Source organism: Phocoena sinus, chromosome 10, assembly GCF_008692025.1.
Source record: "Phocoena sinus isolate mPhoSin1 chromosome 10, mPhoSin1.pri, whole genome shotgun sequence".
NCBI classification, from domain to species: Eukaryota; Metazoa; Chordata; class Mammalia; order Artiodactyla; family Phocoenidae; genus Phocoena; species Phocoena sinus.
Genome location: NC_045772.1, coordinates 59727165 through 59750112, shown reverse-complemented (window position 1 = coordinate 59750112; position 22948 = coordinate 59727165). Strand labels below are relative to the sequence as shown.

The 22948-nt window shown below is 47.8% G+C and overlaps 2 protein-coding genes across 4 annotated transcripts in view; one reads left to right on the top strand and one right to left on the bottom strand.

The window, feature by feature from the left end:
* The first annotated feature begins 232 nt into the window (after positions 1 to 232).
* Positions 233 to 9922, top strand: GDF11 (growth differentiation factor 11). The gene is made up of 3 exons (XM_032645564.1): positions 233 to 680; positions 5616 to 6013; positions 6540 to 9922. The coding sequence occupies exons 1-3, from the start codon at positions 233 to 235 to the stop codon at positions 6918 to 6920; spliced, it is 1227 nt and encodes a 408-aa protein (XP_032501455.1). The 3' UTR covers positions 6921 to 9922.
* A 3116-nt stretch (positions 9923 to 13038) lies between these two features.
* The window catches only part of SARNP (SAP domain containing ribonucleoprotein), a 53648-nt gene continuing 43738 nt past the window's right edge, over positions 13039 to 22948 (bottom strand). For 2 of the 3 annotated variants that reach the window (XR_004351760.1, XM_032645557.1), the window contains exons 10-11: positions 17152 to 17241; positions 13950 to 14242 (exon numbers count right to left, since the gene is read on the bottom strand). Coding sequence is in view for 2 of the 3 variants with exons in the window: in XM_032645557.1 (XP_032501448.1) it covers positions 14201 to 14242; positions 17152 to 17241 (132 nt within the window). In the remaining variant the exon portion in view is untranslated. Of the gene's footprint in view, positions 14243 to 17151; positions 17242 to 22948 lie in introns of all 3 variants that reach the window. The other variant, XM_032645559.1, reaches the window with a different exon arrangement.

Below are 22948 nucleotides of genomic sequence, written 5' to 3'. Positions count from 1 at the left end.
GGGCTATAAAGGGCCTGGCCCGGGATCGGGCCCCCCCAGCCGCCCGCCCCGGCCGCCCGCCCGCCCCGCCCGCGCGCCCGCCGCCCCCGGCCCCCCCGGCCCCCCCTCGGCCGGGCAGCCCCCAATCCCGCGCCGCCCGGACCCCCTCCTCCTCCCTCCCTCCTCCCTCCGCCCCCTCCCCGCGGGACTCCGGCGTCCCCGCCCCCCAGTCCTCCCACCCCTCCCCTCCAGCATGGTGCTCGCGGCCCCGCTGCTGCTGGGCTTCCTGCTCCTCGCCCTGGAGCTGCGGCCCCGGGGGGAGGCGGCCGAGGGCCCCGCGGCGGCGGCGGCGGCGGCGGCGGCGGCGGCGGCGGCGGCGGGGGCCGGGGGGGAGCGCTCGAGTCGGCCGGCCCCGTCCGTGGCGCCTGAGCCCGACGGCTGCCCCGTGTGCGTGTGGCGGCAGCACAGCCGCGAGCTGCGCCTGGAGAGCATCAAGTCGCAGATCTTGAGCAAACTGCGGCTCAAGGAGGCGCCCAACATCAGCCGCGAGGTGGTGAAGCAGCTGCTGCCCAAGGCGCCGCCGCTGCAGCAGATCCTGGACCTGCACGACTTCCAGGGCGACGCTCTGCAGCCCGAGGACTTCCTGGAGGAGGACGAGTACCACGCCACCACCGAGACTGTCATTAGCATGGCCCAGGAGAGTAAGTGGGAGGCGGGGCATGAGCGGTGGGGTGCTGGCTCCCACTCCGGCTCCGGGAAAGTGAGTGGCTCCCGCTCCGAAGCGGGGAGCTCCCGGTTGCTCCGGCCAGAAAGCCTTTTCTGCGAAAACTTGATGGATTGGGGGGCGGGGGCTGCTCCACAAGTTTTTCGAGCTGTGGAGATGGGCTGCGGAGTTGTGTGCACGCCCCGCTCCCGGAGGTGAGGGGGCAAACGGAAAGGGTTGCGAGATACCGCTTCCCACTCTGTGTGTGTGTGCGTGTGGTGGTGGGGGGGGGGTTCGGGGAAGCTGGGGGCCCCCTGCAGCAGAGGGCAAGGGACAGCAACTCAGTCCTGAAGGGCCCTGGTGGAGAGGCTGGAGAAAAGAAGCGGGAGGCTTCGGAACCCCCGCAGTCCCAGCTGGGCTGCCGTGCTCTCCGCCTCCCAATGGCCCTGGCACCAACTCAGCACCCCTTCCACCTTGGGCTTTGCAACGCGCCCCCCGGGCTGCAGAAAACCTAGTGCTCCTCTCCTTCTCCCAGGAATGAGATCCCAGAGCCCTGTATCTCTCCTGTCAGCCCAGCTGGCACCCGTCCCATCGGGAGCCCTTCTGACACCAGGTCTCCCAGGGGGCCGGGAGAGCTGTGCCTTCTTGGTACTAACCGAGCTCAGAGAACTCAACTCCATTGCGCTGGGGCTTAGGGCTCCGATTTGGCAGCTCAAACCTTAGTGTTGTATCGCATGTTCACATGCCCTTAGCCGCAACCAGACTTGAGGAGAGAGAGGAAGACCTAGGGGGATAAAGAAAGCAATAGATGGGGGGGGAGAGGGGGACCCAGGCATCCTAGTCCCTGGCCAAACGGAAGATGAACATGTTAATAGACTTGAGCTGCTTTGAAATTTTATGGCCTGGAAAATCCAGGCCAACACTGTCCACCCCCCCCAAACCCCCCAGCTCCCCCTAAGGTCAGATGACTCCCTTTTCCCCTCCCCCACTGAGGTCTCCCCCATCCCAGCAACTCTAGGGAGCCAGGCCCTCCCTTATGCCCTAGTGGTTTGGCAAGTCGCCCCCGACCCCACAACTGTTTGGTTTTATGGCTCTGAACAGAAGAGGGGGAGACCGGTTTATTGGCAGATGGGTCATAAAAAGCTGGGGGCTGAGGGGAGTCCTAGTGGCCCGCCCCCCAGGGAGAGGCACAGGAACCCAGGCGTGCATCCGGGAGGCTGAGTGCCTCACACTGCCACCAGTTTTTCTGTGACCCTAACTCCACAGTACCGGTCCGGGCTGTAAAGAACTCTCGGAGGACTAGGAAACTAACCTGGGGTGGGGGGTGGGAAGGCCTAGGATCTGGTCTTGAGTTCCTCAGTCTCCCTTCTGCTCTTAAGGCGTCTGCTTTATAGAAGCTAGGGTCAGTCTGAGACTGGCTGAGGGCAGGGGTGGGGGCGGGGATACCAACAGTTAGAAACAGAGAGTGGTAGAGGGATTCTGAAAAGAGTTTGCTGGAAGAAGGTGAAGGGTGCAGAGGAAAAAGATACTTTGGTCTGTGTGGTGCAGTGTGTGAGGATTTCCAGAATGAGTGATGGAGCTGAGGACTTCCCTTGCTCATTCTATCCCTAGCATCTCTTAACCAATAGGCCTGAGCCCAGAGTTAGCTCTGGTAATGGGGATGCAGGAAGTGAACAGACACTGCACACACAGTTTGGGAGATGCCGGTTAGACTCAGGGGCTGGGGAGGACGGGGAAGGACACCAGCAGGTGGGGTCCCACCTCGGCTTCTACCCTTCTGCCACCCCGGGACTTGGATAACTAGGGAACTGGGTCTCCATCCAGGTATTGTACGTCCCCTTTAAGAGCCAAGCTGAGCTCTTAAGGGAGGGAGGGGGAGCCGAGGGGCGGGGAGGGAGAGAGGGGAAAAGGAAAAAGAGACTTTTTATAGTCTAATCCCCAGGGACCCGCTTTAATAAGAGACTTGTGCTCTGCTAATCGGGGGAGGTGTTTGTCAGCAGCGATGGCCTCTGCTCCCCTCCCCCTTCCTCCCCTCCCCCAGCCCACAACCCTGGACCCCAGCCCCCACTTCTCCTAGGCTGCAGTGCCTGCCCTAGTTCCTCCACCCTCTCAGGCTCTCCCACCACAGCCTTCATCCTGGGAACCCAGCCCCCTTGCCCTTCTGGGAGCCAAGCCCAGCCCCTCAGTTTCTCTCTCTCCTCCCTACACCAAGAGGCCCCTGCCCTCTCAGTCCAACCTCCTGCCCCTAGGCCTTCCAGCCAGGGTAAGGAAAGTGTGTTTGGTGTTTGGGAGCGGGGCGTGAGGGCAGAGGAGGAGGTGGTGAGCAGAGAGGGGGTTGGGCTTTGGCTGAAAATAGTGCAATGACCTCTCTCCAGAACAGAGCCGCCTCCTAAACCTGACCTGCCGCCTGCCACCAACCCGGATCAATCCAACACAGATGTGGCTCCTTCCCCTCCCTTTGGGAGCTGGGCCTGTGTGTGTGTTGGGGACTCTCTCAAGCCCCTTGTTTCCCTCTGTGGCTCTACCTGCTTCTTTGTTTCCCCCTCTGTTTCCTTCCAACCTTTCTCTCGACCCCACTAGTCTTAGCTACTTCCCTCCTTTCAGCTTCGTAACCCCCACTCACTCCTTTTGCATCCCTCCTCCTCTCCCAGTGTTCTCCAGCTCCCAAACCTATTTCTTCTCCCCCTACCATGATCTTCCACTCTCTTCCTTCTTTTCTCCATTTCTCTGCCAGTCTCTTCTAACATGCCTTCATCTCTGTCTCTTCTCTATTCTTATCTCCCTCACCATCTCCAGTCCCCTGTTTCTTCTCCTTTCCCTTTTCTTTCTCCAAATGTCTTCATCCTGTCCCCCTGTGATACCAACTGTCCTCATATCCAGTGGGGGAGAAGTGTATGGTGATTCCCGGGGGTGAGGATGGGGGGCTTTGCCTGAAGGAACCAAAGACTTAGAGAGATGGGGCTCTGGAGCCCAGTCCCCCATTACTAAGCCTTGGGTCAACTTACATAGGGACATATGTTTAGAGTTTAGAAAACTAGCGATAAACCAACTGAGAAACTACTGCTATTTTCACATTCTTTATTTAATGCTCAGCACTCCTGTGAAGCAAGGATTATTGTCGGCAGCACTGAGAAGCTTGGTGAATAAGGTCAGATGCTGGTTAACGAGTCAGGCAGTGATTAAACCCACTGCAACTGTAGTCAAAGAACAGTGTTTAGATGCCAGGAAGAACTTTCAGGCACTTGCCTATATAATTTAAGATTGGGAGTTTAGGGAGTTCATTCAGCATGCACTTACTGAACACTGCCCGGGTGCTATGGGAGGCAGTAATGCTACAATGGTGAGCGAAACAGAAACAGCATCGACACAGTGTCTACTCTCATGGAGATTAGTACCTAATGGTGAAGACAGGCAGGGAAATAAAACAACCCCTATACTGAAATTAGGGATAGCATGCTATTTGGATTGTTGCTTGCCACTCTCCATCTCACCAGCAGCTACCCTGCCCCAGGGACTCTCCTAATCCCCACTCTCCACTCCCCAAACCCTACCCCACCACACTCTCACTGAAGCTCCAGCTGGAGGATAACTGGACTACCAGTGCCCTGGGACTTTGGAAAAGAACCAAGGGAAAGCTGCAAAGGAACTTTTTGTCTTGTGCCCCGAATATGTGAAGATCTTTAAGTACTCCTCCCCAAGTCGCTTGAAGTATCCTCCTTCTTCTAGGGTGGGGGTGGGGGAGGGCTGATGAAACAACAGATGAGAAATTCTCCATGATTATGCAGACCTGGGCATGATACTAAGGGCTTGGACTTCCTGATCATCCTTACATCGCTCTGGAAGCTCATTCCTGACTCTTCCTCAGGCTATTTAGCGTGAGAATGGATATTAGTATCCAATAGAAACATGATTTAGGGCACTCCCAACTGATTTAAGAGATTAGAAAGGGGAGCTGAGAGGAGATGAAATGGAAGCAGAGGCAGATATTGCGAATCATCCTTTAAACTCAAGAAGGGTCAGTTTACGATCCAAAACAAGGGGAAATTGGCCAAACTGTAAAGTTGGGATGTTAAACCTTTGTAAAGACTTATTGGCACTGGACTGAGAAACCAAAGGAAGCTTAGGGGAGAGAAGACTGATTTAAAGTTGATCTGATGTGCTGAATACTATTTCTGATGCTTTGGGAAAGTAGGAGAAAAAAGACACGGAGGTAGTGCTTCCCTTTCTTAAAAGTGGAGGCATTAATGGTGATGAGGAAACAGCAGCTGAGGGAACTTTTCTCAGGGTCAAGGGACTGAGCAGTCAGATGCATGGGGAGTGTTTGAGTAGTTCCATTCTCTTGGGTGTGTTATTTCTGCTGGGAATGATGGAAGAAGCCTAGATTTGAATTCTGGTTTACTTCATGGAATAAATTTAGCCCACACTCCCTATCTGGACCCTGGGTTATCCATTCCCTGAGGCCATCTGTTTTGGGGGGTGTGCCGGGCTCCACCTGGCCACCAGACAAAACAGAGCAGAAATGGGGCAAGGTGACCTGAGGACAGCAGGTGTGATATGAGCTTTGGCTTTTATGGAGAGCATCAAAGGTTCAGGAAAAGTTGGAGCCCTACATGCTAGGGAAAGTTGGAGGAAGGGAAGACTGCAGGTGGGAGAATTCCCTAACAACTATCTTTGCAGGTTATCTGGTAGAGAGGAAACTCTGCATTAGGGCTGACAGATTAAGGAAGGGGTGCAGATCAGTAAGGCCTGATAGAGCCGTTATCTTACAGGGAGAGCAGGGGTGCTGTTCTAGGTACCAGTGACATGGTAGTCAAGAAGACAGGCAGGGAAGAAGGGTAAGGAACTGGAAAACACAGGCTGAGGAGTCTGAGTTGCCAGTGTCCCCCTCCACAGACACCCTTTGCTGATACTGTGCCCCCTTCTCTCTCATCAGCTGACCCTGCGGTGCAGACAGATGGCAGCCCTCTCTGCTGCCATTTCCACTTCAGCCCCAAGGTGATGTTCACAAAGGTACTGAAGGCCCAGCTGTGGGTTTATCTCCGGCCTGTGCCCCGTCCAGCCACAGTCTACCTGCAGATCTTGCGACTGAAACCCCTAACTGGGGAAGGGACCGCAGGGGGAGGGGGCGGAGGCCGGCGTCACATCCGTATCCGCTCGCTCAAAATTGACCTGCACTCACGCTCCGGCCACTGGCAAAGCATCGACTTCAAGCAAGTACTACATAGCTGGTTCCGCCAGCCACAGAGCAACTGGGGCATCGAGATCAACGCCTTTGATCCCAGTGGCACAGACCTGGCTGTCACCTCCCTGGGGCCGGGAGCCGAGGGGCTGGTGAGCAGGGAGCCTGAGATATTGGCAGATATGTATAACCTGGCCCTGAGGAGGTGGGGTGTTGGAAATGGTAGACCAGAAACGTAAAGTGGGTTAGGGACCAGCATTATTTTTCTAGGGCCCGGAGCTGATTCTAGAGGAGAGTCAGGTGGTGGTAATGGGGTGATATCACTTTTCAGAGATCCAAGGGGGCAACAGTTGAAAACTGGATTTGGGGTGAAGTAAATCTATTTGAGTAAATAGATTCATGGGACAACAAAGATGGGCTGTTGTTGAGACCTTGGGCCAAGGGGCTGATGAGGATCAGGTTGCCAGAAGAGACAGAATTGGGGAAGGTGAGTTGGGAGAGGTGGCTAGCTGGCAAGAAAAGTGGGTAAAAGGCAGGCTGGGGATGGGAGCGTTGGAGAAGCTGAGAAATCAATAGTCTCTGTTCTGATGCCCCTGTTGAGGGGCAAGTGAGAAGAAACAGGGAGTAAGAGCTCTGCAAGGCTCTATCACATCTATTTCTCCTCTCCCTCACCCCCAGCATCCTTTCATGGAGCTTCGAGTCCTAGAGAACACAAAACGGTCCCGGCGGAACCTGGGCCTGGACTGCGATGAGCACTCAAGTGAGTCCCGCTGCTGCCGATACCCCCTCACTGTGGACTTTGAGGCTTTTGGCTGGGACTGGATCATCGCGCCTAAACGCTACAAGGCCAACTACTGCTCCGGCCAGTGCGAGTACATGTTCATGCAAAAGTATCCGCACACCCACCTGGTGCAACAGGCTAACCCAAGAGGCTCTGCCGGGCCCTGCTGCACCCCCACCAAGATGTCCCCGATCAACATGCTCTACTTCAACGACAAGCAGCAGATTATCTACGGCAAGATCCCTGGCATGGTGGTGGACCGCTGTGGCTGCTCCTAAGGTGGGGGACAGAGGATGCCTCCCCAGCAGACCCTACCCCTAGACCCCCCAGCCCTGGCCCCCTCCCCCCAGGCCCTAGAGCTCCCTCCACCTCTTCCGATGAACATCACACCTTGTTCCCTGACCAAGCAGTGTGCAATACAACCGAGGGAGGCAGGTGGGGAATTCAGGGGTGAGGGGTTTGGGGGAAAGGAGGAAGAAGAGGGGGCACGGTCAGGTGGGGAGTTTTTGAGGTTTGAGGTGAGAAGGTTTGGCAAGAAGACAGAGAGACGTAGAGACAGAGGTAGTGCAGAGGAATAGAGACAGAGGAACAAAAAGAGCAGCAGTGAGAAGAAGGCAAAGGGATAGATGCAGAAGAGACAGAGACTAGGCAGAGATAAACCCTGAGAAGGAGACAGAAATGCAGTATTGAGAAAGCCCCACACCAAGCCTCCTTTCTTCCACTGGCAAGGTGAGGGGCTTGGTATGGTCTGGGGAGATCCCCTGACTACCATTCTCAGTAAGAGAGGAAATCAAAACCCATTCTTAGCTTCTTCCCTTTCTCCCTCCAGCAGTGGGTGGGGGAAGGGAAGTGAGGGCAGGGGCAAAAGTGAGGATTTGGGAATTTTATTTATTTATTTATTATGACTTTTCATTTTTTGGTATTTGGCTTTACTGAAATAGATGGGCCCCTGCCCACTGTGCCCTATTTGTCCCTTATCTCCCAAACCCTGTTCTTCCTCAATACTCACCTACTTAAGCACTTGTTTAAAGCTTCCAGGGTTGAGAATGGGAGTAGAGGGCAAGAGGGCTGACACATGGAAGTTTCCAACCCAAAATCACCCTACTTAACCTTCCTGAGCCAAACGGGTTGAACTGAATTCCAGCAGTCACAGAAACAGTAAGAGGTTAGGGTTTAGGAGCTGGGGGGGGGGTGGGGGGGTGGGAGGGAGGGGCTCAACATCCAGTATCTGTATGAGAGCCACGAAACTAACCCTCAGGTCTACCCTCATCGTACTGACTTAGGCACAGGTGTGGCCTGCTTATGCCCAAATTCCCCCCAGCCAAGAGAGAGACCAAAGAGCCTGTGGAATGCCTCTGCTCCCAGCCTCTATCTTCAGGTCAATAAAAAGAAGAGTAGAGAGAGCCCAGAGTCCCCAGGTCTGGGAAGGGTCAGGAGGGGTCAAGAAAGGAGTTGTAAGGAGGCTGAAGGTTACAGGGCATTTGAATCCAAATCACTGCTCTGGGCTAGGGAATAGAGCCAGCAGACCAAGGTGGAAGGGATTCTGGAAGGGGGACATTTTAGTCCCCCAACCCCAAAGCTCAGGGTGGAAGGGGGTAGAACAAAGGAGCAGAGTGTCTATAATTATTTTTATCTTTTATTTTTGGAATCTAGCAGTACCTGGCAGCAGGGAGGGGAGAATACAAGTGGGGAAAAGCACCTGACAAGGCCAGTTAGGGCAGAGGTTGGGAAGGATGGAGACTCCCTGGTTTGGAAAGCTAGGAAGCAGGCAGGGACTGGTTGCCACTCCAGGTCACTAGCTGGGCCTATTCATTCCTCCCACAATCCTGACCCACCCTCCTCTGGACTCACTGTGCCTCAGTTTCTTCCCCTCGATGGAATGAGAAATAGCAGCACCCGCCACAGCCAAGAGATGAATTCTGAGCACTTACCACGGGCACTTTATGGACATAAAATACCTCTCGCTGTGGGACAGATAACCAGGGCACCAGAGTAGTGGTGAAGAGATGTGAGGCTTAGAGGAGTCACAGGCTTCAGAGTACAAGTTCCCCTCTGCCTCCCAGCTGGACAGTGCCTGAAGACAAGGAGCTGAGAACCTCCTGATCCATACCCTATCCATATCTCACCTCCAGACCTCTTGGCTCCAGGCAAGAGCCTAGAGCATGTCAGGAGAGGAGGGAGAAAGAACCTTCAGCAAAATAGTCACTCTAAGTAAAGCCAGCAGTTGTGGGTCTGATGCAAACAGTACTGAACTAAAGTAAGCCCAAGCTGGAGAGCTGACCTGGAAGGCTTGTTCTTCCCAAGAGCATGACTTTCCTGCCTGGCCCAGCTGGTGGAAGGGGCAAAGGTATGTGGCCACCCTTGGAAAGGTGATGTTGGTGAGTTTTGGCATCTTATTCCCATTCCCAGTGAAAAAGTGAAGATATTTCGGTACCAGAACGGGCAAGGGCTGTTAAGTGTTTCAACTTGCCTCCTCCCAGATAGCAGCTATACTAACCCCCAGCCTCTCCTCTCCGGCCCCGTTCTTCATCATTCCTTATGCCCCAATCTTGGAGAACAAGATACACCTGACCATCAACACCATTGGTGGAAAGAAAGGAACAGAGAAGTGAAGAACAGAAGACGCCTCCTCCAAGGGCAAATGCCCGTGTCTCTTGATCTTGGCACAGGGTGGGGGCTGGGCAATAGGCATCAGGTGACTTCCCTCTACAAATTCTAGAGAGCTGGGGCATTAGACTTGGGGAACACTTAGAATATGCCCCTTTAATGCCACCAAATAAAGACCTTTGGGGGAGGGTCTTTCTCTTATGAACATAAATCTATGAGTTGAAGTCTCATTCCCCTGGTCCTCCTCACCCCCAAAGAGGCATGGCGTAAAGAGGCTTGGGGGCACAGCCCAGCAACCTAGTGGGAACTAGTACTCCCCTCTCCCACCTTATGATGTGTGTGGACCTGGCCAGTGCCCCTCTGATCATAATTAGTGTAATTATTATTTGTGTATTTGTTACACCGTGTGCGTGATTGCCTTTGTTTGTTAAGGGTGTCTGAGGAGTATGGGGCTGACAGGGGCACTGGAATGCCGGGAAAGGACTTCTTCACTGAGATCAAGGCTTCCTGGAGGAAACCACTGCAAAAAGGCCATCAGGCAGTTTTCAAGTTATGTGACAGAGGGCAAAGATGGCCATAGGGTGCTCTGAGTTTTGGGATGGTCACATGACACAATCCAGCACTTGAACCTGAAAAAAGAAAAATAAAAGCAGTCAAAGAGTTTAGAATTCAGTGATGAGCTCTCCTCCGTAATCAAGCGCCATGTTTACACCTTGGAGACCAGGAAGCAGAGGATCTGAGGGAGAATGAAACTTTGTGCTCAAGGACTAAGAAGATGGGGGTCTTGGAAGCAATGAACACTAGGGTCATTTGGGACGAGGGCTGGGACATGCAGCCCAAGGGAGGTTGGGCAGAGGATGGGAAAGAAAGGGAACCTAGTACAATGCTTCACTGGAGGCTTGATCCTAAACCAGTCCCAAAGACTACAAAACCCTCTCCCAGCCTCCACAGAACAGATCTAAAAGTCCTCTTGAGATGGTCCAGCTAATATCTATCCTATTCTCCTGCAGTTCCCTGACCCTAGGTTTCCTCAGCAAAATTTCAACAAAATCCACAAACCAACCCAACTTTGAACTTCCAGTGTACCAAGAGTGGTTAAGCATCTTAAGTATTTGATCCTACTATAAAAATGTTGCCCATATACCTAGGGCACACTTCCCAGGGCATGAGAGTGGGGGGTAGCAAAGGAATCTTGCTTTATAACTGAACAGACAGGAAAGTTCCTGTAACATCAGTCTGATCCAGAATCTTGCTTTATAACTGAACAGACAGGAAAGTTCCTGTAACATCAATCTGATCCAGGATGGGGGACAATGTGGGTTCAGTGTGCCACCATGCTTTCCCTGTCCTGTCAGTTCTGTCAGCAGACTGACCCCACCTCAGACCAACTACAAGTTGAGGGAGGACTGAAGTGCTACATATTGTATCCTCTCCCCAATGAACTGCTTTATCTACATCTACCCTTAACTTTGGCCTGAGCTAAAAATAGGTTCCCCCCCTCCATTGCTCATTGTTTCCTACCTTGAGAGGACACACAGAAGAGACTGCAAGATGACGTTTATCCCCAAACATCCTGCAACCTAATGGATGAGGAGCTGACCTATACTCGGTCTTTGCCTGTGTCAGGGGCCCCAAGCTAAGAACCAGCAGGCAGTGGCACTTAGAGCTTCTGGTGTGTAGTGAGGCAGAAGCAGGGAAGTCGATGCCCCCAGCCACAACGTCAGCTTTCCTGCCAGTTAGCTGGGGGTAAGGGAGCAATTGGGACTCCTCCTACCTCTTCCCACTCTCTGAACCCCCAAATACATCTGTATATGTGGTATGCAATACACATACACACTTGCAAACTAGTCCACTCAGACCCATACCCTCTAGCTGGAACCTACTCAAGGAAAAGAAAATACTTCTATTGTAAATCACCTAGTAAAATTAAGAGCCAATAATTACTGAATGATTACTCTGCAAACTATGGTAAAATTATGCTCCGTACATAAATATGATAATATCAATTCTCACGGCAACTTTCACAGTAGGGGTGCTACTGGCACAGAGTCTAGAAAAAGAGTCAAGAATGATTAAGTAATTCGCCCAGGGTCTTGGACCCAGTTGAGCTAGTGTGGTAGAACAAGGAATTACACCAAAGTAGTTGCTATACAATATTTCATTCTAATCTATTAATAGTGATCTGAGAGGTGGAAAAATTAAAGGCTGGGACAACTGAGAAAGGAAAAGAAATAAAGAGAAAGCTGGGAGTACTCTGGGCTCAAAAAGGATCCCCAAAGTTGTAAAACCTGACATTTTTCAGTCCCTTTGGAAGGGAAAACAAGAAGAGTGTGGACATGTTGCAAGAGAGGGGGGACATTAGATTTTGGTGGATTCCAATAATCAGAGGTGAGTAACACTGTCAGCGTCCCTTATAAAAGAGAACAGGGAAAAATAGCTATTCTCACCTATTTATATAAGGTCTTTCCTTCCCCCTGATCTGTTTCTCACGTCAGATATGGCAACAGGACTCAACACCAAGAAGTGTTGCTCTTATTCACATCTTCCTTCCTTATAGCCCTCATCCCCACAGAAGCTTCTAGCCTTGTATCTTCAGAAGTAAGTTCCCAGGATTTGGGGTTGGGGGAAGGGCAGTTTAGAGTGATGGTGGAGAAAAAGAGAATGATCCTAGAGAGCCATAAAAAGGTGCAGATTTACAGCTGACGGAGCTGGTTCCCTCCGCATCTTTATAGACTCCCTCATTAAGAGCTTCCAGGTATGCAGAGAATGTCACAGCTTCAGAACAGGGAAAAGAAGCCTGAAGTCAGCTAACTACATCTGGATCTCAGATTAGCTACACTAAAGAGACTGGGGGATAGGAAGGAAGGGTACTTGGATCCCAGATAAAGAACTGCAAGCTTGGATGCCTGTTCTGCCGTTCAAGGGACTTAACTATTTTAAGACTGAATTAGTAAAAAAGACATAGGCATCCTGAACTATTCACACTCAAAAAGTATGTGTGGAATGATTACAATGAGACAGGAAGAGGAGTTGGAGGTGAGAGACTTCTGACCAACTTAAGAACAGCTGCTGGGATGGGATGAAAAGGGCTAGTAAAAAATCCACACAAATTGAGAAACACTGTGTCAAAGATATGGGGAAGGCCAGTTTAAGTGTGGAAAAGACTGATTTAGGCTTCAGGAAGAGAATCCTGGGGGCAGGGGTTGGGGGTGGGGAGGCTGAATCCCTTTCTGGAACATTATAGAGGATAAGGAGACAAAGTGAAGAAAACTTCTGAAGGACCTAGTGTTCCACTCCATTATCAGCATCTGCTCTATTCCTTTACCTCTTTTTTATTTTGGGTAGAAAACCCTTCCTGAATCTATGATCTCTGTAAAGCTACAAAACTGAACTAATTCTCTCTGGTTCCATTTTCGGAGAGACAGAGTAAGAGAAAGGAAAAGCTAGCCTCAGAATCGGGGCCTGAAGAAAAGGGAGGCAGACAGTATAGGCCAGAGATGATAGGAGGAAGAACTTTAACCGGCATTCCTTTTTGTTCATTCCTCCAAAGTTTCAGAATGGGGCAAAATTCACGACAAATGGGCAATCTTTGGATCTCCTCATTCTAAACTTAGGTCCTTGTCCTCCAGCAACCAAAGAGACTTTGTGGAAAGAGATTCTTGTTAGGAAGGTGATCAAACCATTACTTTTCTATTAATTACAAAACCAGACAGAGGTGTTAGTAGAAATGGGAACGAGGAATTACACCACAGCAATGTGGGATCTGATCATGAGACCAAAGTCTTCAGGTACGGTGCCAAGCTCTTAAGTTTTATTATCAGAAAACCAAACAAAACCCAACCTTATAAAGATATACAGAAGTAAAGATTAAGAGGAGAAACCCTATACCAACATATCCAAAAAGATTAAGTAGCAGGTCTCACATCTACATGAAACTTCAAATGCAAACAAGCAACCCTGCTTAGGGAGAGCCAAATCTTTCTAAATAGGAGGCTCAGCAAGGAAAATGGATTTTAGTAGTATCTAAGAAACACTGCCACCAAAACTGCAAAAGTATATTTCTGCAATAGAAGACAAACTAAACTAGCATAAGGCTTGACTAGAAAATAGAAGCCTCCAGTCCACAGCTTACGTTCCCAATGATGTAGGTAATAATGCTTAATACCTCTTACATCCTGTCATACTCTGCATCCCCATACTTCTAGCTCTGAGGGGTACCCAGCCAATCTCCTTTCCTGAACTGCATAACCAACAGGATCCCACATATTGGCTTCGACTGAAACCAGACAAGTCACTCTTGAAAATAGGGCCCTTCCGGACTCCAGAATAGGGACGGACTCTGGACTCCATTCCATTACAGACTACCAATCACTAGTCCTTGTGTTTATATCCTTTGCACCTCCTAAAACCCACAGTGTTTTCCCTATCTTATTCCAGTGGGTCATGTCAACCTGCTAAAGCAAAGATTCAGGGTGAAACTTGGCCTCTTTATGGAGGATAAAGAAGTAAAAGGATGCCTGTGAGTATGAGAGAAGGAAATAAACAGGCTTAAAGGGACATACTCAGTCCTTTTCCTTGTTCTCTTTTCTAAAGGATAAAGGCATTATGGCTAATTCGCTATAATATTTGCCCCTGAAGCTCTCCTTATCTGGTCTAATCTGGCACTAAGAACTCAAAAGAGCACCTGATAAAACACACTGTTCTTTTTTCTATTTTTTTTATTAACAAGCAAAATAATAATTAAAAAACAACAACACAACAACAAAAACCTTAAAGTTAGAACTGCAGTAAGTCAAACTGCTGCTGGAGTTCACAGATGTACCTGGGGTACATGCTCCCTCACTGCAAGGCAGGACCTAGGCACATGACTGTGCATTTAGGTATATATGTGACCAGGAAGAGTTGAAGAGATGGAAACCACTGGAGAATAGAAAGCATCAAAAGCTTTTCATCAGGCAATCCCAAAGCGCTCTGCTCTTTTCCTCTTCTTTGCCTATAAGGAAGAAGCAAGAAGAAAAAAATTAGATTGCAAGACAACAGTGGCCTGGGTTCCTGGCTGCTTTAATCCAAACTCACATGGACTGTCACAAGGTCCAAGAAGGAGGGAAAGCCAGGCTTATGCTTGGCAGCCAGAGATTTAATGTCTGAATCTCTCTAGTTATCCAGTTAGAGCTGGTTTGATGGGAAAGGAGAATAAGGAGGGCAGAATACTGTGGGGCGTAGGGGGTGGGGGAGGGAGAGGAGGAAGAGAATAGTGGTAGAAAATGGAAAGATTCCTGAAGGAGAAAGGGCCACTCAGCCTTACAGCAAGTTAGCCTGGAAACAATGGATCCTTAAACAGGCTGGGAAAAGTCTTCCAGTCAATGGGGAGATGGGAAATTTCAAAGGACAAAAGGTTGACCAATGCTATTTCATGGAGAAGGTGAAGGGGATGCCCTTCTGGGCAGTTAGGCCCAATCAGCAACTATTCCTTCGGCCTCCAAATCCACAAAGAGGCATATAAATCTTCAATGCCAACGGAATAAATGGGGGGTGGGGAGGCCCCAACATGGATCTCTTAAGGGAGGCAGTGTGGGAGAGAGGGCACAAAATGGGTGGGGGAGAGAAAGAGAGAAAGAGATTTTTGTTCTGGGAGTGACTCATAAAACACTACTGAGTCCTCACTCTAACCACTGCCCCCAGAAAAGAGGGGGCTTATTTTTTATTCCATTCACAGAGGAGGTTAAAGTTATATTAAAAAGAAAAGCTGAGTGGGACTTCCCTGGTGGTCCAGTGGTTAAGACTCTGCGTTTCCAATGCAGTGGGTACGGGTTTGATCCCTGGTCGGGGAAACTAAGATCCCACATGCCGCACTGTGCACGGCCAAAAAAGAAAAGAAAAGCTGAGTGCATACAAGCCAAGCTCACTTCCACCTGGATTACTGACACAATTCTTTGGAATCAAATGAAAGTCATCTGGTTCATATAAACTCCATCAGCCTCAAAAGTTACTACTCCCTTACATATACTACATATACTAACTCTCCCAATAAAAGCCACTGTTCCTTTCTACTCAACAAAATCCTCATCTGCCTTATCTTGGAGGTCAAATGTACCAACTCAGTAAGCATGCCTGGTCTAATGACAGTTTCCTTGGCAAAGAGGAAGAAATTTTAACTAGAATTAAAACAAGCCTAAGTTTACTTCTAGCTCATCCTGGCAAGTCAGCAAGTAAGCAGACATTTACTTACAACAGGTAATGCTTTATTCTGAATTAGTAGCACAAAGAAGAATATAAAACCCTTTAGTTTTTTCATAGTGGAGAATGTAAACTGATCAGATTCTGAAATTTTCAGGGTTTATTACAAGATTGACTCTGATATTTATTCATAAAGAGACTATAAGATTTTGAGGGCTTCCCTGGTGGTGCAGTGGTTAAGAATCCCCCTGCCAATTCAGGGGACACAGGTTCGAGCCCTGGCCCGGTAAGACCCCACATGCCGCGAGGCAACTAAGCCTGTGTGCCACAACTACTGAGCCCGCATGCCTAGAGCCCATGCTCCGCAACAAGAGAAGCCAACAGAATGAGAAGCCCACGCACCGCAAAGAAGAGTAGCTCCCGGTCGCCGCAACTAGAGAAAGCCCGCGTGCAGCAACAAAGACCCAATGCAGCCAAAAATAAATAAATAATTAAAAAAAGATTTTGAGTGTGTCAGGTAATAGAGTTTCAGAGGCCATCTCTAGAAGTAGATGGAAAGAAGTAAATTTGGATTAAATGGAAGAAGTAACATTTCAAATTCCTCACCACCTAAGAAATTTCTATAATTCTAAACAGGCTGCACAGGGTCTAGGTTGCGGCAGGCGGGATCTTCGCTGTCGTGTGCGGGATCTTTGTTGCGGCATGTGGGATCTAGTTCTCTGACCAGGGATTGAACCCAGGCCCCCTGCCTTGGGAGCTTCCAGTCTTAACCACTGGACCACCAGGGAAGTCCCTAAACACATTCATTGTTTCAACTGTTCATGTACACCTCTGCTAATGCTTGGTCTCCATTATAGATACTCTCAAACCAGCAAATCAATATTGTCTGTCAATGCTCTGAGAAGTCTGCCAATGCTCAGAGTCTCAATGAATGTTACTCCAGAAAATGCTGGGATATAGATGCACACAAGTCTTAAAGAAGCAAACAAACAAACAAAAAGCCATTCTTTCATTTTGAGAAACTATCTGTAAATAAAGTGATAAGAACAAGTCACATTTGAGGACTTCCCTGGCGGTCCAGTGGTTAAGACTCTGCACTTCCAGGGACTTCCCTGGTGGTCCAGTGGGTAAGACTCTATGCTCCCAATGCAGGGGGCCCAGGCTCGATCCCTGGTCAGGGAACTAGAGCCCACATGCCACAACTAAAAGATCCCACATGCCGCACAACTATATTTGTGTCTGGGTTGGATATGGCCTTCGTTAAATGATGTAAGAAATTTGCTTGGCAGATAATCCGAAACACTGCTACTTACTGAATACTTGACATTTTACACAGAATCATTTCATGCTTAAAATACCACTTCGAGGTAGGTTTTATTATCTCCACTTTCCAGATGATGAAACTGAGGCTCAGAAAATTACTATAACTTGTAAGAAATATAGTAATACTAAGTGGCACAGTCACTTATCCAAGCTTAATTGATTCCAAATCTTGTGCTCTTTCCTACTAGGTTAACTGGCTCTTAATAGTGAATTACTTAAGTATACTGATGGAATTCAGTGGGGCCACTTTATCCAGAAAACAGATATCAAGCAAAGGACCAAAAATCTTGTCATTTAGGCACTTAAGAAGTAGGCCAGGGAAATAACAATGTTTCTTCATTCTGTTTGTTTGTCTTCATTTTCCCTTCAAGGGCCCTGTGAAGCATTCCAGGTATATTTTACCTCTGTATCCTCTGTGGTTCCTGTTCCAGCTGAACTTGTGACAATCCCAAATCGCTCCTTCCTCTTTTTCAGCTTCTCGTCATCCTCAGACTGTTCAGGGACAAAGAAAAGGGCTGAAACAAGCTATCCCTCCATTCACAAGGTAAATGGGAATGAAATTATAACTTATTCGCTACAATATGCTAGCCAACCTTGTGTCAAGAACTAAGGATCACACCCACAGAAAAAAACAGGAAACTGAATAAGCTAGCATATTGTCCCTAGAATGACTAAGAACTTAATGTTAAGTAGGGCTTCAATACTCATAAGACAAGGAGAGTCAAGAAAACAGTAGGAAACACCCATAAAACAAATTTCTGTGCTAAAGAAATTTTTGTAGTTCAGAGATATGGAAAACTGAGGCTTTACTAATAATACCTGCAGAGAGCAGGTTGGTAGAAGGCACCCAAACTATTTGTCGAACACTGCTTTCAAGTTCCATTTTCTTGCTAAAAAAGGGAAGGGGAAGGGGGCCAGAGTGGTGTTTCTGAAGAACTTACAAAGAAAGCTAAGTGTTATGAATACCCAGCAAAGTCATAGAAGGCTCTGAAGAGTTTGAAATGATTTTGAAATAAGGAAACAGCTGCAGTCATCTCTCTGAGAGAGATGCTCTGGACCTTTTCCAAGCATCCAAGAGACTCATGGTGTCTGCCCTGTAATTGGAGAGAATGTTCCAGCATACTATGAATTGGAGCTGGCCATTCTCCTATAGCATTTTAAAGACTAAGCTGCTGTTCACATCCAGCACTGTTCAATGTCAGAGTCTCATATATATTATATTCTCACCAGGACCTAAACCCTGCCACTTTATTTATCCCACTTTAACAGTTATTTATTTTCTCCTTTTCCACCTTCCCCTAATACCCTGTCACCAGCCATCAAAAGCCCAGCCCTAGGATTAGAAACATCTAAAAGTATGTGGGCTTCCTGGGTGTTTTTTCTCCCCCAAAAGCATTTCCTAGAACTTGACACATCTAGACAAAGATCCTATCTTCTCAGATATCCCAGGGGACCCTCTACTCCATACACACGTAACACCCTAATCACGAGCCAGGACAGTTTCTTTGACTTTATTTACAAAAGTTAACCAACATAAGGTCAGGTCAAACGTGCTGAAACAAACTTTTTTTTTTTTTTAAACTGGGGTATAGTTGCTTAAACAAACTTTTGAGCAAGCTTACGTGTGGTGCTCCTGAGCTGGATTTTTTTTTTTAAAAACCCAAGAAGTTCATATTCATGACGTACATAGGCAGGTTGTGTCTCTGAGTGTCCCAAAAACCAGAGTCAAAAGGAAAGGCAACCAAGAGGCCTACAGAGACGCAAGAACTTTTAAAATACCTTTACTCTCAACGCCGACCATGGAGCTGCCTTTGTCCCTACAACCACAGGAACCACCTCTTGGTCAAAAGCAGGGCAGCTATACAGCCTTCTGTGTTCAATCTGTCTAGCTAGCGCAGCTCTCTGAACACAGTAGTCAGGAGTACTTTCTCAGTCTTACTTTGGCTCTTTCAGCTTGAGAAATGTTCATTTTCTCACTTTTGCGCCACCTGCCTTCTAGCAAGTAAGAAAGAAGCTAAGAAAGGTTGGTGGCTATTGAAGGACTGAAGAATCCTACACACAAGTTATCCCTTAATCACAGTGTATTACTAGAATAGAATACTGCCTACATACTTTTTCTGCCTTTTTCATTATAACCATCAGCAAATCCATAGTAGGTGCATAATTAATGTAATCTAAACTACTGTAAAACACTGAGCCAGGTTCCAAAGGAAAAGAGTATTCCTGTCTTTAATAATCATAAATTAAAATAATAATGATTATATTATAGCCACTAACATTTGGGTGCTTACTATGTGCCAGGTACTATATGAAGTTCATTACATTCAGTATCTCATTTAGTTGTTTTAACCATCTTAAACATATCAGGTACCATGACATACGTAGCAGGTCATTTTATAGATAAGAAAACTGAGGCTTTGAGAGAGTAAGTAACTTGCCCAAGTCTCACAAATAGTTAAGTGGCAGAGCCAGAAATGGAACCCAAGACATTTTACTCGAGAACCCACTTTCTTAACTTTACCAAAACCTTAGGTATCTTACATAAGCACTTCTTTGGAAGAAGAGTAGCAGAATGGAAGTAGTGCTTAATTTCCAAGGGAAGAAGGATCACTAGGATCCTTAGCTAAAAGTAGTTGTAGGGCTTCCCTGGTGGCGCAGTGGTTAAGAATCCACCTGCCAATGCAGGGGACACAGGTTCGAGCCCTGGTCCAGGAAGATCCCACATGCCGCGGGGCAACTAAGCCCGTGCGCCACAACTACTGAGCCTGCGCTCTAGAGCCTGCGAACCACAACTACTGAAGCCCGCGTGCCTAGAGCCTGTGCTCCGCAGCAAGAGAAGCCACCACTTGTCGCAACTAGAGAAAGCCCGCACGCAGCAATGAAAACCCGACGCAGCCAAAAAGAAATTAATTAATTAAATTAAAAAAAAAAGTAGTTGTAAACTACTTCAACAACTTCTACATCACTCAAATGACTGGGTCAATGCAAGGATCCTACCCCCTTTCTACCATACCATATGCCTCTACTTCATAACTAACTAGGGCTCCAATTAGTAGTCTCATACTAAAGATTTTCTCAACTCAATTTGTTTCTAACTTTGGCTAATTGGCTATTCCATCTGTTGAACTGTATGAAAAGAATTAGGGTTTCCAATGAACACAGGCCTCACTATATTTTTCCTTACCAAAGTCACTAGGAAGCTTTTCTTGATTTTGTCTACCACCACTAAGATAAAAAATGAATAAGGGATATAAATGGAGATTTCAAAATAAGAACCTCTTAGAACATTCTAGATGGAAAATTCTCCATTTCATTAAGCCTCCAGGCCAAGGAGGAAACAGCTTTAAGGGAAATAAAAGGAGCATATCATACCTACCCTTCTTGGAGATAGGCAGGACTAGATCGTATCTTGCTTAACTACCACTATTTACTTTTTTCATTCAATTCAGCGCTAGGGATACTTCAGCACATTCACATCACAGAGGGAGATGTTACTGCTGAAACCTATCTACTCTCTCTGCACAAATCTTGGGGCCATTCCCTTCACAAATCTCATCACAAAGCCTACATCCATTTGGAATGTGTGGGACAGCCTTTCCTCTGGTTCTCTACTTCACTGTATCCCAAAATGGGGAGTTTGACTTCTAAATTAAATCTCCTGTGTTTCTTTTTGAGCTCAAAGGTGAGGAAAGAACGAGGGAGGAAAAGAAGGGGCGGGGTCAGATGGATATATTTCTCTAGCCACTAAGGCTAGTATCAGAGATTTCCCCTTGAGATTCCTTTTTTAATCCTCTGGTGCCTTCTCCTGGAGATCTAGGCAGAGCATCTGCTCCAAATATACCAGGGGCTCTAGGGGGAAAAAAAACAATACAGATGCCCCCACCTCCCACCCCCTATGAAGAGCCTGCCCACCCCTCACCCGCAGAGACCAGCGAGGGTTTTATTTATTTTGTGCATGCCTGCCCTTCTCTCCTACCCAGTGCCCCTCAGCTCCCCTCCTAAAGCCTCTTTCCTCCTTGCCCTGCAGGGAAAGTGCACAACAGGCCCAGTAAATCAACACAGTTCTAATGATCTCTCTCACTTGACCCTTCTAGCGTGACGGTGTCGCATGGAAACAAACGTACAATAAACTTCACTCCATCTTTAGCTCCTTGCTGACAGGTTTTGATTCATGGGATGGTGAGACCCATCTGAAGGAAATTACCTCGATCAAAATGCATCTCCCTCTGCATTCATCAGGCCAATGCTCCCCCAGGCCATGCTCAAGTGCACAAATGGGGTTGTGCATCTGCAGGCAGCACTGACCCCTCTAGCTCAGTGCCGTATGCATTTGCAAACCTTTCCCTTCTTCATCCCTCCCCCACTTCCCTCCCACAAACCCTCAACCACTAACAAATCTTTTTTCTTCCCAGGGTTGCTCCCGTGTGGGAAGAGTAGTGCTGGAATCTGAAACGCCCTTATTTGCTATCAAGTGAAAACTCTTCAAAACACACCACTTGCATCCAAAATCAGAAGAGAAACCTGTCCTCACTGACTAAACACAGGCACTGGATATTCAGATTGATCCATGTACTTCACTTCCCTCATTCTCCCACTCAAGACTTAAAGAGCAAGCCAACTAACTGACCGATGCCAACAACTTCAGCATACATGATCCTCACTCCTGTCTCCCAATAACTGCCTTGTTTTTCTTTTCAGAAGTTTGGTGATAAAAACAAGAAAGAGAACTGTGTAAAAGAGGAGAGAGGTCATATAAGAAGCACAGGGCAGGGCTTCCCTGGTGGCGCAGTGGTTGAGAGTCCGCCTGCCGATGCAGGGGACATGGGCTCGTGCCCCGGTCCGGGAAGATCCCACACGCCGCGTAGCAGCCGGGCCCGTGAGCCATGGCTGCTGAGCCTGCACGTCCGAAGCCCGTGCTCCGCAACGGGAGAGGCCACAACAGTGAGAGGCCCGCGTACCGCAAAAAAAAAAAACAAAAAACCTACTAAAGAAGCACAGGGGAGAAAGCATGATATATATTTAATAAAGCCAAATGCCCCCATGAATCACTATCACTGTATTTTCCATCATGGAATAAGATAGTTCCTAACTGGACCTTTCAGAAGACATCTTCAACTTTTCAAAATTCACTTTTCTTCTTGTTTCCCTTTCACTTTTGGCACATCCTTGGACAATATAAAGAAAATGATACCTGCTGCAAGAAAAGACGGAGACATTCCAGGTTGCCCCAAGATACAAATTACATGTATGAAAGTGCTTAGTACATAGGAACTATCATATAAGTATTCAATAAATGTTAGCCATTATTTCTATTGCTTCCTTCTGGTCCTTGAAACAAAGTCTGAGACCACCAACAGAATTTTGAAACTAACAATGCCATTCATTCTTCTTCTACACTACAAGTGAAGTCATCAAAAGTTGTCAAGAAAAAAAAAAAGTTGTCAAGAAACAGACATTACCAAGGCAACAAGGAAATTCCCTTCAGTTGCAAGGCAAATGATATTTGGAAAGAGGATCAGATTTAAGGTTAAAGTGTAGCAGAACAGTAACTCAGCAAAACCACAGTCTTCTCCATCAGGTACTATTAACCACCTTCTCTTTTTGGGACCCTAAAAAAAAAAAAAACTATGCCGTCAGGCTTTAACTGATATCAACATCCCTAACAATTAATGACTACAAAAACAGATATCTATATAAGGTAATGTCCAAGGGAACTGAGCAAGGATTCGACCTCTAACTCTGTAGATCCAATTCCAGGTACTCTAAAGGCCCCTGAGGAATTGCCTTCACTGAATTACACAACATCAGCTTCTATCAACACTGTCAATAACACTGAAACCATAAAATTAAACCATTCATCCACTAGTCATTCAAATAACCACTGAGAGCCTACTTTGGGTCAGGCACTGTTTTCTGGCATTGGGAATAGAGAGATGAATAAGACAAAAATCTTTAACCTCACAGGGCTTATGAATTCACAACTGAATGACTATAAAGATGTGTGCCATTGTTCATTACATTACTGCATATTGAGGACTCATGGGGAAATTTTCTTTCTGATTCCCAGACCCCAAATAATTATGCTTTTGCTGAACAACTTGTTAGTTTTACCTTTTGAAAATCACTGTAAACAGTACAATTGTGTTTTCCTGTTTCTACTGACTGCTATAAAGTTTGGAGCAAAATGTGTGGTCTGTCC

Bases quoted from the DNA above. Each gene is read 5' to 3' on its own strand.
- GDF11 (XM_032645564.1), top strand. From the start codon at position 233: ATGGTGCTCGCGGCCCCGCTGCTGCTGGGCTTCCTGCTCCTCGCCCTG. The intron at 681-5,615 runs GTAAGTGGGAGG...CTCTCTCATCAG, and splicing joins CATTAGCATGGCCCAGGAGA to CTGACCCTGCGGTGCAGACA. The intron at 6,014-6,539 runs GTGAGCAGGGAG...CCTCACCCCCAG, and splicing joins GGCCGGGAGCCGAGGGGCTG to CATCCTTTCATGGAGCTTCG.